Source organism: Nelumbo lutea, chromosome 8 (genome assembly GCF_056320005.1).
Source record: "Nelumbo lutea isolate HS-2025 chromosome 8, American lotus-T2T, whole genome shotgun sequence".
Taxonomy (NCBI): domain Eukaryota; kingdom Viridiplantae; phylum Streptophyta; class Magnoliopsida; order Proteales; family Nelumbonaceae; genus Nelumbo; species Nelumbo lutea.
Genome location: NC_142691.1, coordinates 26,201,645 through 26,221,377, shown reverse-complemented (window position 1 = coordinate 26,221,377; position 19,733 = coordinate 26,201,645). Strand labels below are relative to the sequence as shown.

At 36.4% G+C, this 19,733-nt stretch overlaps 1 protein-coding gene across 1 annotated transcript; it reads left to right on the top strand.

The window, feature by feature from the left end:
* Window positions 1-7,288: 7,288 nt before the first annotated feature.
* On the top strand, window positions 7,289-7,710 carry LOC148843526 (major pollen allergen Ole e 10-like). The gene is made up of 2 exons (XM_088959427.1): window positions 7,289-7,592; window positions 7,676-7,710. The coding sequence occupies exons 1-2, from the start codon at window positions 7,289-7,291 to the stop codon at window positions 7,708-7,710; spliced, it is 339 nt and encodes a 112-aa protein (XP_088815553.1).
* The last annotated feature ends 12,023 nt before the right edge of the window (window positions 7,711-19,733 follow it).

The following is a 19,733-nucleotide window of genomic DNA, read 5'->3' as shown; positions in this document are numbered from 1 at the left end:
GAAGAAACAGAGTTGAAAGTTAGAATCTTTGGAAGAAAAGAGAGGTTTTCACAAAATTCTTTTCGGAAGAAGATGAATAGAAGATATCAAGAATGAAATTCAAAATTATTTTTGGTCTTATGCCTTGGACTTGTAATTGTATTTCAAACCTAGAATTAATTAGAGAGGGTTTTGTCTCACTAAGCTCAACTGGTTGATTTCTTCAATTTTGAAGATACGTCTATATATGAGAGATTTCTAATCTATTTGTACTATTATATGAAATATTTCTTTCTTGAAATATCTCTAGTGCTTAAATTGAAGTTTTTACAAGTTACTTGAAACCAAGTTTAGTTCTTAGAAATCTTGAGCTTAATCTGGTTTTATATTTGGTGTTTGATTTGATTTTCTAGAAAGGCTGAGCTAATTATCCTTTTTTTTCTAGAGAACCCATGAAAGAAGAAGAGAGAGGTTTGATGAGTATATATGAAATTGATGTTTCAAAATGGTTGATTCAATATGGACCAAGCAGAAATTCAGTCTGCTGTTACTGAATTTTGAATTGAGCAAGTCCGACACCTAGATCTACATTGGGATTGGAAGGAGCAAATCAAAAGCCTGACTCAGGACTAATTAACCCCTGTCTTCCAGTTGAGTATATAAACAAGGTTTTAAGTGATACTATTCCTTATCTATTATTTTGTCTCAAGTGTTTCAAATTCTACACCATTATATTAGACAGATTTTTCTTCTCTGGTAAAGAGGCCCTACTGTGGTCATCCCATCTGAACTGCCTTTTGTCCCAAGATTAGCCAATGTTTTCAGAGTTACTAGTCAGTAATGGTATTAATGGGACCACACTGCTATCTGGGCTTAGCATTTGAATTCAACTTTCATATAGTTCAATGCTTTGCATTGCTATTTTTAATGCATAGTTCAGTCTTTCTCTTTAAACAATAGTGCATGGTTAAGTGTTTCACTCTACAAATCAGGGGTCTTTTTCCACATGTTTTAGCTGCAACAGTCAACAATATATGTTAAGCATTAGATTTCACTGAAATTATTTGAAATTCTTATACTTTGTCTAGAGTTAATACCTATTTCTCGTAAACGTGTCTCACCATATCATCTACAGAACCCAATTAGCCGGAGAGATTATGATAATGTGATTGGTGCCTTTCCATATCTAAAAGTGAATCAACAAGCAAAATGAGCTGATTGTTCTTTCATATAGAAAGCTTAGTGGAACAATCCTCCAATATCTTTCTTTCTCTCTTTCTTTTCCTTGTTCTTTTTCTTTTTTTTTTCTCTTTAATTCCATGCTTTGATGTAATTAAACTTTCAGTTGAGGCCTCAGTTGTTTTTGATCAGCATTAACATTCAAGAATGCAAGCATTTCACTGCTTTCTTCCACTTTGTATGTTTGTCTGTTGTTGTATTCTTTTTGACTTTTTGATCAAACTTCAACATTCAAGAATGGAACTCCTTTTGGACATTTTCTAAAGCCATCAAATTCAGCTTCCCCGTTTTCCTAACTTTTACTTTAAAATTAGACATTTTCGCTCTAAAAACACCAGACCAGTGAGAGTGGTCCATAGAAATAAAATTGTTTCTTTAGGCATCATTACTATTAGGAAGTTGCAACTGAATGAGCTGCCCCATTTTAACTTGTAGCTAAAACATTCAATCAATACGTCTTTGAAATAGATAATTAAACAGAAAATGCTCTCCAACAGGGGTTAACCCGTCTGCTTAGACTCCTTGTCACTGGTAGATATATTCTGGTTTTCACTTTTAACAGAGAAATATTGTAGAGAATGAAAAGCTTAATATATGGAGAATATCCCATCCTTGGGCTACTCAGCACTGCCTATGGCTCTGAGTCTTTTACTCCCTCTTGTCGAAGTATGATCTTCCCTCTGTAATGATGAATACACCGTGGTGGGACAGGAAAGTCATCCAAGTCCAGTGTTAAAGGAAGCAAAAGAAAGAATTCAAAATTAAGATTACAGTAAACACATTACCCTTCTGCAGTTTCTGGGTCAGAGTTTCACAAATTATGCTTCCACAAGCAGTGTGAAATAGTATTAATGATGTGTAGTCTTCCTATAGGAAAGGAAACAAGAGAAAGCACACACCAGCATGATAGTGTAACAGAGCTGGGATGAGAATGAGATGGGTTTGGGTTGAATTGCTGACCCACTACCTGAAGGCAAATGGAGGAAAATTAAAAACGGTTCAGCTTCCACATTGGTTTTAAAAACACAAGGAATGACCCCTGAAGTAAGTATGGGACCATTAATCTGAATTATTTCATTTTTTAAATTATTTATATTAGACATTTAGGTTAGGATTTTTATTTGATTTAAGAGACTTACCATGTTTTATCTAGAGAATGACCCCATACTAAGGGGCAACTACAGTATCATTTAATTTGAAATTTACTGTTTAACTATAAAAGATTAAATTAGAAAAAATTAACATGGGTCTTACATCTTTGTAATTGACAATCTATTCTGACCTACTTTATTTGAAAATCACTATTAATTTATGTTGTTTTTAATATGATTCAAGAGATTAAATGAGGTCTTATTTGTAAGTAGTGACCCACCTTGATTGGTATTTACTATTTATTTGATAAATTTATTTTTAAAATCTAAATTAGGTTACACTTCCAAAAATAGTTAAATCTAGTTTGCAATTAATAAACTATTTCATATCTAAAAGAATGAAACTCACACCATTTGTATTAATTGTTTAGTCATTTTTATAAATCTTATTTATTTTTATTTTTATCTATTTAATATTTTGAATTTTTTAAGTTAACTTATTTGTTTAATCATTACTTTTGAAATTGTTGTATTTGAATAAAATTCAGTTACTACCATAACATTTGAAGTTGCCACTTTTTAGGGATTTGGATGCTACATGTGTGAATTTTAAGAGAGTGGAGTTATCACATTTTTGTGAGTGGATAGACTTTTTTAAAAATGAGAGTTTAACCTCTTCTAAAATTCTATCTATTGAAATTTTATAATGCCACATATTTGAAGGGTGGTTGCATGTATATATATATATATATATATAATAGATTTGAATGTTGATAAACAATGTGGCCGAATGGCCTTTGGCAAGCCATAAGACATTGACCATATAGTGGGCCCTATTTGCAAGTTTCAACACCTTCCCGTTTCCCACCCTGGTTGTTCTCCTAAATGGGACCCATTACATGGCGGGTCCTGATCTTTAAGAAAAGAGTAGGTAAGTTAGTCGTTCAGAAGCTCACGGTTGAAAACCAGACTATCAATCCATCTGTTTGAAATTCATTGGGCTGAATCTTTGTAAAGGAAAAGAGAGAAAAAGCTAAAAGAGAAGTAGAGAACAATTGAACATTTATTATGCTTTCTAGCTCTTACTTTCCTTTCAATTTACCTTCATTCCAGAAAAGGTGCAATCTTCAGCACAGAGCACTCACCTCGATCAAGAGAATGCTGCTTGTAGGAAAAATCCTTTTGCACATAATACACTCTCTCTCCCAGACCTTGTCTCAAAGTTAGAAAAATTTGTGCCTCAGTGTAGGTTATTTCTGGCTAACTGCTACGTACGACTATCATGGGTTGGGTTTGGATCAGGTCAGGGTACAATACATCTGATCTCCACAAGAAAATACAGACTTAATCCACCTACAGGGTTTTGAGTATTAGACCACCTTATTGTTAGTGGGGTTTATCAAGTCTGATCTGACAAAATTTGGAGTATGGTCGATAAGCCTTCTTGGTCATTGATTTGACAAAAGACCTGTCATACCTCTTGCTCTCTCTGTTCAAAATGTCTTATAAGGCCCCAATTATTTTAGTATGGATGCAAATTGGATTGGTCCGAGTTAACATTATGCGCTCGGGCTTGAATAAGATCCATTGAAATTTTTATAAAATCCCAACCCTAATCTATTCAAGTTACACCCTATAAAAATGCACCTTATATGAAGTTATTTTAGGTAAAGAAATGTGCCTTTAAATTCCTGGACAGCCATATAACCAAAATACCCCTATTTTGAGGGCAAAATGATAAGTGTCTAGTCTGGTCCTGTATTTAGGGTAGGTTTGGTTCGCAGGAATAGAGGTTCGGAATGGGATTAATTGGAATGGTTCATTCCAATTCTAGCCGTTTGATTGGATGGAATCGGAATTTGATTCTCATTGGGGTGGAATAATATTCCCTCATTTGAGGGAATGGTCATTCCCGACCCACCCCCTCGGAATCGGATTCCCATTGCAGCCATTGTTCAATTTTGATTTGCTTTTGTGTGTTACAGAAACCTGACATTGCGGGTCTGGCAGAATTTCTCAAGCCATTAAATGAGGTCATCACGAAGGCAAATGCATTGACTGAAGGACGGCCTGATTTCTTCAATCACTTGAAGACTGCTGCTACAGTCTCACAGCCTTAGTTTGAATTGCCTAAAGATTGTGGTGAGAGATTTGTTTACTAATGTTTATGTTTTTGAGGTTCTTGATCAGAATTGGAAATTTTGATAGATTCCGATTCCAGCTTCTAGTTGAACCAAACAGTAGCAATCGAACCAAACAGGTGTTAGGAATAGATGATTCCGATTCCAATTCTTGGGAATTCCGATTTTGATTCCAATTTCAATTCTGGTCCTATCCGCCAACCAAACACACCCTTATTGTGTATTATTATGAGGGAGTGTTGTCGATAATGTACTTTGGGCCTAGTCTCACTCTAATCCCCAAATTTTAAAACGTGTCAGTCCAGTACCAAAACTACAAACATTAATTTTGTTTAGAATTAAATTATATAAATAGTACAAACATATTAATGTTTTTTTTATAAAAGATTTTATTATTAATAATAATTAAAAAGAGGGGGCATTATGCCTAACCCTATTTTACTACATAAAGTGTAATAATCCGAAAGATTTTCATAAATAATTTCCTACCAAAATCCACCCCAGCTAGTTCTTATCCACAAACGTTGGAGGTTGTCCTTCAACAAATCCACTTCATAAAAACAAGCTTCCATAATACGAGTTAAATTCATAGTAGTAGCATTCACTTTCAAAACTTTACCTGCAAATTGGGTGATAGACCTAATATAGATGGTGTTTGGAGGCGTGGGTGTTTTTTGGGACCAATTTTCAAAAAAAAAAAATGTTCATGTTTGCTAAACCCCTTTTTCACAAAAAAAAAAAAAAAAAAACGCCTTGATATGTTTGGGAGTGTTTCTACCACGTAGGCAGTGAGCAACACTATACAGTTGAGATGGGATCTGCTCCTCACAAATGGGTGCCTCACATGCATATCCATCGTGCATTGGGAACATCTCTCGTGAATAATAATTAATAAGCACGGGAGATGCTCCCAATGCATGGTAGGATGTGCGTGTGAGGCACCAGGTGTGAGGAGAAGATGCAGTTTTTATGTTGTTTGGTAAGGTGATTTTCATCACCGTTTTTCTTCTACGTATTCGCCATATCAGTCAGCCGTTGGGGGCAACGGTTCACCAAAGCATGAAACGCCAAATTTGATGTTTCATGCAATGGTTGGGTCCTGATTTACGAGGCATGCCCATTTTTCAATGTTTTTTCAAAAAACGCTTGAACCAAACAATCATGTATGTGGGCATTTGTTGAATTGCCTACATGGATCTGACATGACACCATTTTTCAGAAAAACGGCCATACTTCCAAACATCCCCATATATGAGTCATTTTATAAATTAACAAAGAATTTGGAGAACAAAATCCATACCGCAACAAAAGAATAGATGGTTCAAGTCCTAGGTCAAATGAAGGAGTCCATTTAAGCAACCAAAAAAGTAAATCCCTTATATGTACCATTTCTCGCAACCAAACTCTCAAATACTCTCTTCATAAGCAAAACGAATGAGAACATTGCCAGAGTCCATAGTGGTAATAATCAGATTTTTCTTCAAATGAAAAGCTCGAATCAAGAACTCTTTTATCACCTACATTGGAGGATGGACATGAACACATTTACCAATCAACGCAAACTTCAACGGCCAAAGACTACTAGTGGGTTGGTAATTTCTCCTGCTGATCGTAGTGGATACTTGGGATCGAATCCTGTCAGAACCAGGGTTGGGGGATGGTCTATCGCTATTGTGTAGCCCTTCAAAAGAAATAAATAAAAAATGTAATTGATGGAAGAATCCAAGCGAAGGAGGAGGAACCGGCAGCTTCTCTAGGGTTCCCATCCGTTCTCTCATGTTACAAGCATATTAATGTAAAGCCACCACAAGAGAAAAGAAATTGATTTCAGTTTTAATAGCATCTAAGTTGGATTATATTTTCTCAATTGGTTAGTAATAAATTAGATGTTGTCTTTCTAAAAACTACAATTTTCAATTATTAATATATTATTATTTTATTTTAAAATTTATCATGTATCGATACATGATACATTTCCATTTACAAGTATGTATTACATCTCAATATATCTTAATTAGACCCGATCCCCACCCAACAAATTGCTGGCTGAACAGTCCCACAGTCCAGACTCCACAGTCCACACTGAAACCTAAATTTGGAAGCATTGTTGCAAAGGCTCTTAGAGATTGCATTCTCTCTCCTTTAAATAGCTTCTCTGATCTGTATGCCTCCTTTAACAAATTTTTTCGTCCTTCATGCAACCTCTCTTACACACATTTTTAGCAATTCAATATTGGCATCACTTGTAGCAGTGCAAATACATTGAGTTTTTCAATACTTTACCAACTGATCAATAGAGAAGCAATTTGGTAAGGAATATTCTCTTCCACATTAAACAAACCATGGAAGTAGTAGTAGAAAAGCTTGTCTGAAAAAACAAACCATCCAATAAACAGAGACCACACAAAGTATATATCCCAAAGAGGAAAAGGCTTTATGTGAAAAAAATAACTGAGGAATCCCAAAGTCAAAACAGAAACCAAGAAACATATATAAAAGGAAGTCTGTGATAGCAATCACTAAAACCATAGCCAGACAAGGTGGGTTTGCTTTTCTTAAACCAAATTCCACTTGAGTGGCCACAGCCCAGATCAATTAATTGATTCAAAATTAACATGCATGATCCTTTCTAGCTTGGGTAAACATTATTATCACCCCATTCATTAAGTCTTTGAGATTTAAATTGAAAACCCATGTATTGAGCTCCTTCTTTGATGTCTATATAACCCAACCAAAGCAAATAGTCTGACATGAGAGAAAGAGATTTAAAACAAGAGAGAAAGGGAGATAGACATACATATGACGATGAAGGGGATTTTGTATTCCTTGATAGTAGTAATGGTCCTTCTGAGAGGTGTAAGGTCCAAGGATCTCAGTAATCCTTCACTCAACGAGGAGGAAAAAAGATGGTGTGTGGCAAAGAATAGCGCAGACGATGCAGCACTACTTGATGCTATTGATTATGTATGCGGGAATATGAGGATAGACTGCAGTCCCATCAAGGAAGGTGGCATCTGCTATCTTCCCACAACGCTGCTAAACCATGCTTCCTTTGTCATGAACAGATACTATCAATCGAGAGGGCGACATGAGTGGAACTGTGATTTCAATCACAATGGAATTATTACCATTACTGACCCCAGTGAGCTCTCTCTCTCTCTCTCTCTCTCTCTCTCTCTCTCTCTCTTGCTCTATAACATTGATATATATTCTCTTATTTTTCAGGTTATGGGAGTTGCATTTATGACCGGGCTACATGAAGCCGCATACGTTGATTTTAGAATAAATTGGTCTACTTTATGGGTTTTCTTCAGCCTTGCCTACATGGAGAAACTACAGAAAAATCTACAAAAAATAAAGTGAAATAACATGTTTTACATTCATGAAGCACCAAAAAAAAAAGTTTTACATTCTCTGTGATTGTGTTGTGGCTACAGCATTTTGTATTTGCAATTCAATTTCAAGTACCTTTACTAAGAATCCTAAAATTTCGTGATAACTGTCCAATCTAATGTCTTTTTTTGTTACGGTGAATGTAAGAGAACAACTGATTGAGTAGATCTATGTTCAACCATTAATATGGTTTTCATGGTAAGCCCCCCAACAGAAATCAAAATCAACTGGAGTTCTGAATAGTTCTTTGTTAATGTAAAGGAGAAGCATTAAATTGCAACGACCAGATGATGAGGCTGATGATGTTGGAAGAGTGTATTAAATATCTTTCCTACTAGAGCACCGATGAAGCATTATATGTCATTGGATACCTCTTGCCCTCTTCTGAAGAAACATTACTTCATCTTCTTTTTCAATGCCCTACCGTAATCCCCATGTGGTTTAATTTGGCTCTGAATTGCATTTTCGTCTAGATGCTCTGCCAAATTTTGATGTAATCAGTGATTACATGTTAATATTATATATGTGCCAGATCTGCCATGCTCGAAACTCTTATGTTTTTTAAATTGTCCCTTTTGATCCCAAACGAGTCATCACAAAATCCCTTTCCCAGATTCAATTGCTTCTAAGAAGCGTGTGGTACCCGACACTACCATACTTTTGTTCCTCAGGCCAGGCCTCAATTCCTACAGGGCATAAGATAAATATTGATGCTGCTGTCATAGCCACTGTTTTCTCAGACGGTCGGACCGTTCGGTTTGGAAATCATTCAATCATTCGGTTCCATTTTATCTCAAACCTAGTTTGGCATCATTTGATTCATTCAATGGTTTTTGATCATTTATTTTATTTATTTTTTAATTACTTTTGTTAGGATGGACTACTCATTGGGACCAGATAATCAAACTGTCGACTTGGAAACTGATGGCTAGAACGGTGATTCCAAATCATTTTTTAAAACATTGCTCTTAAGTGTTGTTAGAAGGTTATGCTTAATCAATTCTTCGACTTTTGTTGGTGGAAAATTTGATTCCACTATAGTGGCTTCATCTATTAGCTGCTGACTAGAGAAATTTACTTCACTGCCTTCTTACTCAGTTAAGTATGTTCCACGGTCTGCCAATCAAGATTTTCTACTTCTCAGATTTTCTCATCACCATCGTTCATCCATCATTTTTTCCCAAAGAAAAGACAACACAACAAAATACCTACATTAAACCCAAATCCAAAAGACCAAATAGTAAAATCAAGTCGATTATCAATTCCCATCACTTTCATTCTTCTTACATTGGATTGAGCATGAAGTTGTGAAGAGATCCAAGTATCAAGCCAGGAACACCAGCGCATAAGGCTCTTATGTCTTAAGCAAAATCCCTAATTGCAACAACAAGATACAGGAAGAAGAAGAATTCAGCTCTACCACCTAAATCAACTTAACAAAAACCCTATAAAACATTGAGGGGTTTTGCTTTGGGAAAAAAATTTTCTCTAGTCCAAATGGAGAAATTTGCATCACTTGAACACAATTTGGTAGCGTAGATTTTGAAAAGCAGCATTAAGATACTTAACAAATGTGTCTGTTTCCTCTACAAGTCGAAAGATATTCATGTCTGCAGAGATTGAACCAACTGATTTTGTGCCCTAGATTTCGAAATTAGAACTGAAGGAACAAAAAACATTATAAATGAGGAAGATTGTGAAATTGGATTGAAGAACTGAAAGTGCAGAATAGCAAGAAAATTAGATGCGACATATGCTTTTATACTTTGTGAAACCTTGGACTGAAAGTGCTGTGTGGCAAGTCCCTTTGTTGTTCAAGAAGAAGAACTCGAATGATATAATTTTGAGTTTAAAAGAGGGGCATATCTTTTCTTTTCGAAATTATTCATAAGCATTTTGGACTTTGCACTAGGTTTGAAACGCGGGGTGGCGTTTGATAAATCTGAAGTCTGAAGTCAGAAAAGTTAAAAAGATATTAAAACTATCTGAAATCTGAAAAGAGGCATTAATGCTTTTCTACTTTTCAGAGGCTTTGAATACTTTGGCTTGTTTGTGTTCGACCAAACTCTTAGCATCTGAAATACCCTATTTTTACTATTCGAACCAAATAGTCGTTCCGTTCTAACAAAAAATAAAAAATAAAAAAAATATAAAAACGATCAGAACCGTTTGAATGGTTAACTGCTTGGGTCAGTGGTTTGTCGAGCAAAATCAATGGTTTTTGGAGAAAATCCGGTTTTGAGGAAAAAATGGAACCGGTCACCTAACCAGTTCCTGGTTTTTCGATCCAACCATTTGGTCCGATCCGGTTTTGAAAACCATGGTTTTTAAAACCGAACCGGTGATCGAACCAGTCAGGGGTCTGATTACTGGTTCAAACGGTCTGACCATTCGACCCGAATGGCCGACCCGTTTTGACCAAAAAGTAAAAAAAATTAAAAAATTAAAAAAATTGAGAAACGGTCAAAACCGTTCGAACAGTTCAAATGGTTAACCGACTGGTTCAGCGATTTACTGACCAAAATCAACGGTTTTAAGGGAAAAAGCGGTTTTGGGAAAAAATGGAACCAGTTAGGTAACAGGTTCCTGATTTTTCCAGTCCGAATGTCCGGTCCGATCCAGTTTTGAAAACCATATTCACCATAATTCATCTTTGACCGAAGAATTGGACGAATTGAGTTGAAATTTTGACTATAGAGGCCAATAATTTTGACCATGTCTTAAAAATTATGATTGGTATATTGTTACAAATATCTTGATGAGTATTTTATAGAAATTAATAATAATTATTTTATGAGAAAAACATGTAAAGTTAAAAAAATAGAGGACTAAATTCTCACCAAATATCTACTTTGCAGGTTTCACCTACCAAAGTAAACATGACTCACTGGGACACTCAAGTAGTGACATTGTGGGCGTATAATGTACTTTGCTGGGATGAAAATCCCTTCCCTTCCCTTCCCTAAACAGGTTAGGTTCGTTTATGCTTTTAGAAATCTTACTTAATTAAATTTGCTTGAAGAAAGAGGAATTGTAATCGGGTGAGGAATTAAGAGGGAGAGAGAGCCACGGTCTCCTTTTGATTAATGTTTTAAAAACCAATCAAAGGCCGACCACTTTTGCCTATGGGTCGAATGGGTCAGATCATTTCAGGTATTTATATATTATCAATAAATAGTGTACAATTATATTTTATATATAATATATATATTATTTTAAATTGAATTTATAATTTTAAATTCATTTTTTAATTTTTATTTATAAAAATATTACAAATTGTGATTTTAGATCAAAAGGGGGTTTTTATTACAAAAATAGTGGGGCCCTTGGGACATATAGATTCCAAAAAATTACCAAAAAAAAATAAAAAAGATCATCCTAATCCAACATCTAAATATAAAATTGTGGCCTCCAAAAATTTATACATACATTGATTGTACAACTGACAACACTACTTCGGATCAACGGGTACAACGGTTCAAATGGTCCAATCAATCGGATCAACTGCGAGTTATAAAAAAAACACTGCTTCGGATTCACTATTCCCCTCTTCCTAATAAACAAAAATAACATCGATCCATAACAAGAAAGGACGCGAGGTCAATCTCCTTTTGTCCTTTTTAGGCTCAGTTCAGAAAGATTAAAAATACAAATAAATATAATACAAATACATATAAAATAATACAACATATAAGACCCTGACAATTGTAGTCGCCGACGGGTTCTACTTGTTTGAACAAATACCATCCAAATTAGCAATCATGTATAATAATAAAACCCTCGATCAAATAAATATACAATCAAATTGTGTCAATTAATCAAACTTTAGGCATCACATAACGATACAATCGGACACATCACACAAGTTGCTCGTCTGCAACCATTTAGAAATGCAACCTCCATGATAGACATGCGATTGATCTGTGACCCGATCGGAAGCTTTTCCAAACAGATGGCACAATTTATGGTGGAAGTGGAACCCACACCACCACCATCGACGTCGAGTTTTGCCACTTCCAACGCTTCAATGGCGGATGCAGATGCAGGGACAACTCTGAATTCACCATTGCCGGTGTTGGATTTTAATATCATAAGAGATTAAATTTAATGGGTTTGATTGATCAATTACATGAGAAATTGCACCTATACACTTGGTTGAAAAATCAGTTTTTCTCTTACAAAAAAAAAAAAAACCCAGTTTTGAACTTGTCCCACATTGGATAAATACAATGTTTGTTTTCAATATTTCAATAGAAGCTGATTTACACTCTTTAGAATTAGTAGATGAGAGTATGGGGATTCGATACCACGCAATACGCGCGCACGTGGCACACGCGTGTGTGGGGCAATGAGGCGCATTTTGCTCGCACCTGCGTGGCTTGCGATGGGCGGCTCTGGTTTTGGTGCGTTGATAACTGTTGATTACCGTTGATGAGATCAATGGTCATGATTCGATCGGATGTGATCAAGAGGCACAATTCAAAGTTAACAGTCACCAACCGTTAACAACTTATTAAATAGTCACAATGTCACAATGTTTAAAATTGTGACTATTCAAGGTGCCTTCTTTAAACCAACACCTACATTTTCCTCATACATCTTCACAAATTATTTAAGGAGCATGAAGGAGCATGAATTAGACTCCAAAACATACAATTTTGAAATTCACTATCTCTCTCCGATCTGCTACAATTTCACAGAAGGTTTCTTTGGAGACTCTTCAACTTTGTTGGTTGTAGATTCTCGCCCAAGGCTCTATTATATCCTGGGAACGAATTTGCCTGTAACCCAACAACAAACTCAGTAAAACTGAATGGGGACAAATAACGTTTTAAAGACAGCCGGCATCCATTGATTCCATGAAAACTGCGGCTATGACAGCATTTTCGTCGTACCGTTGAGCAAGCGTGTGGAATATATGGACGGAAGCAAGCGCAATGGGGGATCCATTAGAAACAGCAAAGGCGACCTCTCGGGCAAATGGAGAAATGGTTAGTTCCAGGATCTCATTCGCCTGCTCAGAGAAGCCCTAAGAAACCAACCTTGGACGATGGAGATCTGATAGTAAGCAGCAAGTATTCAACCAGAAGCTCTTGGTGATTGTGGGACCCACCACCTCAATCGTCGTCGCTAATGCATGAGCATCGTCTCCTTCCTCATCCCCCGATTGCAGAAGCCAGGTGGTAGTCTTTAAAAACTGGAATTCGATGGTGAACCTATCCAAATCATCTTGGTCCCATGGCTTCCAAGTGGCCATATAAGCAGACAAGTTAATGAAGATTGAGTAGCCATGGGTCCATGATGGTTTGGATAGGTTCACCATTAACTTGTCTGCTTATATGGCCACTTGGAAGCCATGGGTCCATGATGGTTTGGATAGGTTCACCATCGAATTCCAGTTCTTAAAGACTACCACATGGATTCTGCAATCGGGGGATGAGGAAGGAGACGACGATGCATTAGCGACGATTGAGGTGGAGGGTCCCAGAATCACCAAGAACTTCTGGTTGAATGCTTGCTGCTTACTATCCGACCTCCATCGTCCAAGGTTGGTATCTTACATTCTTTCCGAGATGGGCTTCTCTGAGCAGGCGATTGAGATCCTGGAACCAAGAATTTCTTCATTTGCCCGAGAGGTGGCCCTTACTGTTTCTAATGGTGCCCCCATTCCGGTTGCTTCCGTCCATATATTGCAGACGCTCACTGAACTCTACGACGAAAATGCTGCCATAGCCGCAGCTTCCGTGGAATCAATGGATGCCGGCAATGGTGGGTTCGGAGCTGTCCCTGCGTCTGCGTCCGCCATTGAGGCGTTGGAAATGGCGAAACTCGACGTCGATGGTGATGATGTGGGTTCCACTTCCACCATGAACTGTGCCATCTGTTTGGAAGAGCTTCCGATCGGGTCGCAGATCACTCGCATGCCTTGCTCGCATGTTTATCATGGAGGTTGCATTTCTAAATGGTTGCAGACGAGCAACTTGTGTCCGTTGTGTCGTTATGAGATGCCTAAAGTTTGATTAATTGACACAATTTGGTTGTATAGTGGTTTCTGAATTAATGCTTATTTGTTTCATCTGATGAACGTACACAATTTTACACTTTTATTCTAGTCAGGAATTTAATTTATTTTTTTATGGATGGTTTAGTGACAATCAATAGTTATTATATAAAATTGATAATGATGGTATTTGTTCAAACAATAAGGCTATGTTTGGTTTGAAGGAAAAAGTAGAGAAAGGAAGGAAAGGATAATTGTATAAATTTCCTTATATTTCCCTTTCTTTCCTTACTTTTTCCTTCAAACCAAACGTAGCGTAAGTAGAATCCGTCGGCAACAACAATTGTCTGGGGGGATACGATCCACGGTGCTTCCATTTTACACTCCAATTTCCAGTAGGGAATGGAGACTTGTCCTCTACTAAATATTTTCTTTCGCTCTCAGCACATAAATATATTCATGTCTTTAAAGGGACAAAAGGAGATCGACCTCGCGTCTCTTTTGTTATGGATCGATGTAATGCTTGATGATCGGGTGTGTTAGGATTAATTATAGACTTTATAGTCATTGTTTTAGTGAACTTGACCATTTGACTCCAACGCCTGAAGCCACATGCTAGTTCTGGGACTTCTGGTTTCTAGCATATGTATCTGTGTCTCTGTTACTCGTAAGTACACGAGAATTGAGAGATGCCTGAGCCTCTTCTTCCTGTGTACAAAAACTGCTGAAGTACTTTTACGAATCACTTTACAAGTAGAGCTAGTGGTAGCAGTGGCTCTTGGTTTGAAGAAACATACTCTGCCAACGTGAACATTGCCATCCTTGCCTCTCTAGTTTACTGCTTTTCTCGTTCCAATGGCACTGATAAACAGGTCCTGCAGCTCATCCTGCATCGTATGCATTATTTGTCTGCAGCTTTATTGGTGGGTTCTCTCCTTTTGATTTTTATGCCCTACACCATAGTTAGGTGGACCACTTTCCTCGTTTATGTTATCGTCTTACTGCCAGTGCTGCCATTTGTATTCGACCAGATGCAATTGTGAATTTATGAGAAAATTGCGGCCGTCGTAGGTAGTACTTTGCAAATCCTACATAGACTTACGATGGGCTGGTTGAACAATCCTCTAGGTTTGTTAGGGTGGATTGTAGATAGAATTAGGGGTGGCCATGAGCCAAGTCTTTCACGAGCTATTCGAGTTTGGTTTGGTTTAAATTGAGTTTTAAACCGGATTCGGGCCTGATATATAGGCTCATTTGCTTCAAGTTGAGTTCGAGTCTAGTGAAGTTTGGCTCATAAGGCTCACAAGCCTAGTATTAAATAAATAATTTTTATTACATATATACATACATACATATATATATATATATTAAATAATTTCTTTATATATAATATTTTTATTTTTTATATATTATAGTAAATAATTTTTATCATTCCTATTTTTTTGTATGTAAAATAAAAATATTTTTTGCTAAAACCAAAGTTAAATACTCCAACCTATAGCTACGGTTTTTTGACAAACGATGACTAAAACATGCAATATATGCCCACAATTTCATGGAAAACCATAGCTAATTGTTTCAATTTATAGAAAAATTGTGGCTATATTCCAAATAAAATAGGCTACAAGAAAAAAAAAGGTTATAGTGACAATTTTATTTTGTCACTATATTCAATTTTAGTTATTTATAATTACGACTTTTCTACCACTACAAGTTTTCTACTTCTCAAACTTGCAACATGAGAAATCACCTATTATATTTTCACATCACATCAAATACATAGATAAATTTCTTCAAAAAGTTAGCATGTTAATTAAAAACTAAAAATACATGGTAATATAACCTCGATACATTAACAAGTAAAAAATGTTTCAAATGTGGCAATTTGCCAGTTTACATATAATAACCCACAACAAAAATAAAAAATATTGATCTCAAATGTCTTCTTCCATGTATGTTGTTATTCCTTATAAATGCATTCAACCTGAAAACAAAATACAATGAAAATTAGATTTTTGAATTAATATATATGATAATTTCAAACATGAATGTAGTAGAGTGTTGTATATTTAAGAAACAAGATCTCCAAAAAATGAATGTAACAGAGATTGATGTAGATGAGTAAATGGTAAAATTAATTGTTCGTAGCTATAGCTCAACTTCTGCTTTTGTAACTTATAACCACGAATACATTATAACCATGGTTTTAAATATATTTTAGCCATGGACAAAATAACTTTTAACCACGAACAAAGTGTCCGTAGCTAAAGCTCAACTTTTGCTTTTGTAACTTATAGCTAGGGATACATTATAACGGTGGCTATAAATATCTTTTAGCCACGAACATAATAACTTTTAACCACGGACAAATCACACCTAGCTAAAGCTCAACTTTTTACCACGAACAAATTGTCCATAGCTAAAGCTCAACTTTTATTTTTGTAACTTATAGCCAAGATACATTATAACCATGGCTATAAATATCTTTTAGCCACGGATAGAATAACTTTAACCACGAACAAATTATCTATAGCTAAAGCTTAACTTTTTGCCACGGACATCAAATTGTCCGTGGTTATATCGCATGTTTTACCCACAGTTTTTTGACATAGCTAAAGTACCATAGTTATAGCCCCATTTTCCTGTAGTGTTCCTCAAGCCTCTATTCCTACAGGGCATCATTTGTGGTGTAAGCCTCCTCCAACGGATATAATTAAGATAAATATTTATGTTGTTGTCATAGCCACTATTTCCTCAGATGGTCGGACCGTTTGGCTTGGAAATCATTTAGGCAACCGGTTCCATGTTACCTCAAACCCGGCTTGGAACCATTCAATTCATTCAACAGTTTTAGACCATTTTTTTTTTATTTTTTAATTATTTTTATTAGAACGGGCCATTCATTCGGATCGGATAGTCAACCTGTTGACTTGGAAACTAGTGGCCAGAATGGCGGATCCGAATCAGTTTTTAAAACATTGCTCTTAAGTGTTGTTAGAAGGTTACGGCATTATAATTAATCAATTCTTCGACTTTTGTTGGTGGAAAATTTGATCCCACCGTAGAGGCTTCATCTATTAGTTGCTGACTACAAAAATTTACTTCACTGCCTTCCTTCTTACTCAGTAGTATGTTCCACAATCTGCCAATCTAGATTTTCTACTTCCCAGATTTTTCCATCACTGTTGTTCATCAATCTTTTTTCCCAAAGAGAGACAGCACAAAAAATATGGCATGTTAAACCCAAATCGAAAAAACCAAATAGTAAAATCAAGTCTATTCTGAATTTCCAACACTTCTGTTCTTGAGCATGAAGTTGTGAAGAGATCCATGTACCAAGCCAATAACACCGGCGCGTACAGCTCCTACGTCTTAAGAAAAATCCCTAATTGCAACAACTAAGATACAGGAAGAATAAGAATACAGCTCTACTACCTAAATCAACATAACAAAAATCCTAGAAAACATTAAGGGATTTCACTTTGGGAAAAAAATTCTCTAGTCCAAATGGAGAAATTTGCACCACTTGAACATGATTTGGTAGCGTAGATTTTGAAAAGCAGCACTAGGATACTAAACAAATGTGTATATCTCCTGCAAGTTGAAAGATATCCATGGCAGCAGAGATTGAACCAACTGATTTTGTGACCTATATTTGAAAATCGGAACTAAAGGAATGAAAATCGTTAGGAATGAGGGAGATTGCGAAATTGGATTGAAGAACTGAAAGTGCAGAATGGCAAGAAAATCAGATACCGCAGATGATTTTCTACTTTGTGAAACCTTGGACTGAAAGTGCAGTGTGGCAAGTCCCGATATCGTATAAGAGGAAGAACTCAAATGAGATAATTTTGGGTTTAAAACAGGGGCATGCCTTGTCTTTTCAAAATTATTCATGGGCATTTTGGACTTTGTGCTAATTTCGGATCATACTTTCAGACTTAAACACAAACACATATGGCGTCTGAAAAATAACATTTCAAACTTTGGATGTCTAAAAAGTGTTATGAAACGCCACCTTAATTATCAGGCAAAATAAGCTAAATCCGACCCACCCTTCTATCTCCATGTTCAATTTGGAATTTTTTTTTTTTAATTTTCCAACCGCTCTCAAGCTCTTATAAGCAACATTCTAAATGCCATTTCGTGAAAACTCAAGCCATGCATGTTAGGTTGATGATTAATTGATTATACCTACGTTTCATTAGGTTCTAGAGCGCTCTGCAAGTGAAATGTTTTTGATAAGTTTTTGTTGTAGCTTTTCTGCTTTCAAAATCAGCAAAATGGGCAGTTTTTGAATTTTGGAACACAATATTTTTATGAGATTTATTTCATGGGAACATATTGTGTTCAAAGCCCATTCCAACAGTCTTTACAGCAAGAATATTTCTATACTTATGAGATTTATTTCATGGAAACATATTTCCAATTAAATGCGAGGTTGCTAGAGGATGTTCGAACAGTGTGAGCATCGGCTTACACTGATTGAAGCCGACCTCGTCCAAATCAGGCCATGACAATTAGATGGTTCATTTTATTGATATGATCGAATGATCACCATTGAGTAAAAACATTATCGCTAGAGTTATACCCTGGCTGAGGCCAGATTCGATTGTAACATATCTGCTACAACTAGACAGAGACCGGATCAGATAGTTTTTAATCAGTTAATGGTTTTTAACCGAACAACGAATTTCAATAGAGCTGACCTAAAATCAAGACTAAGTAACACTACTTCTGATTCATTATTCCCCGCTTCCTATTAAACAAAAATAACATCGATCCATAACAAAAGAGACTCGAGGTCGATCTCCTTTTGTCATGAATATATTTACGTGCTGAGCGAAAGAAAATATTTATTAGAGGACACTGGAAATTGGAATGCAAAATGGAAGCACCGAGGATCGTATCCCCCTACACGATTGTTGTTACCGACGGGTTCTACTTACGCTATGCTTGGTTTGCAGGAAAAAATAAGAAAAGGAAGGAAAAGATAAGGAAATCTATACAAATCAGCAATTTTGTATAGATTTTATTACTTTTTTCTTCCTTTCCTATATTTTCCTTCAAACCAAACATAGCCTTATTGTATAATAACTATTGATTGTCACTAAACTGAAGATCAAATAAATAAATTAAATACCTGACTGCTAGGATAATAAAAGTATAAAACTGTGTACGTTCATCAAATCAAACAAATAAGCATTAATTCAGAAGTCAATGTACAATCAAATTGTGTAAATTAATCAAACTTTAGGCATCTCATAACGACACAACGGGCACAAGTTGCTCGTCTGCAACCATTTAGAAATGCAACCTCCATGATAGACATGCGAGTGATCTGCGACCCGATCGGAAGCTCTTCCAAACAGATGGCACAATTCATGGTGGAAGTGGAACCCACACCACCACCATCGACGTCGAGTCTCGCCACTTCCAATGCTTCAATGGCGGACGCAGACGCAGGGACAGCTCCAAACCCACCATTGCCGGCATCCATTGATTCCATGGAAGCTGCGGCTATGGAAGCATTTTCGTCGTAGCGTTCAGTGAGCGTCTGCAATATATGAACGGAAGCAACCGGAATGGGGGCTCCATTAGAAACAGTAAGGGCCACCTCTCGGGCAAATGAAGAAATTCTTGGTTCCAGGACCCCAATCGCCTTCTCAGAGAAGCCCATCTCGGAAAGAATGTAAGATACCAACATTGGACGATGGAGGTCGGATAGTAAGCAGCAGGTATTCAACCGGAAGTTCTTGGTGATTCTGCGACCCTCCACCTCAATCGTCGATAATGCATCGTCGTCTCCTTCCTCCTCCCCCGATTGCAGAATCCATGTGGTAGTCTTTAAAAACTGGAATTCGATGGTGAACCTATCCAAACCATCAT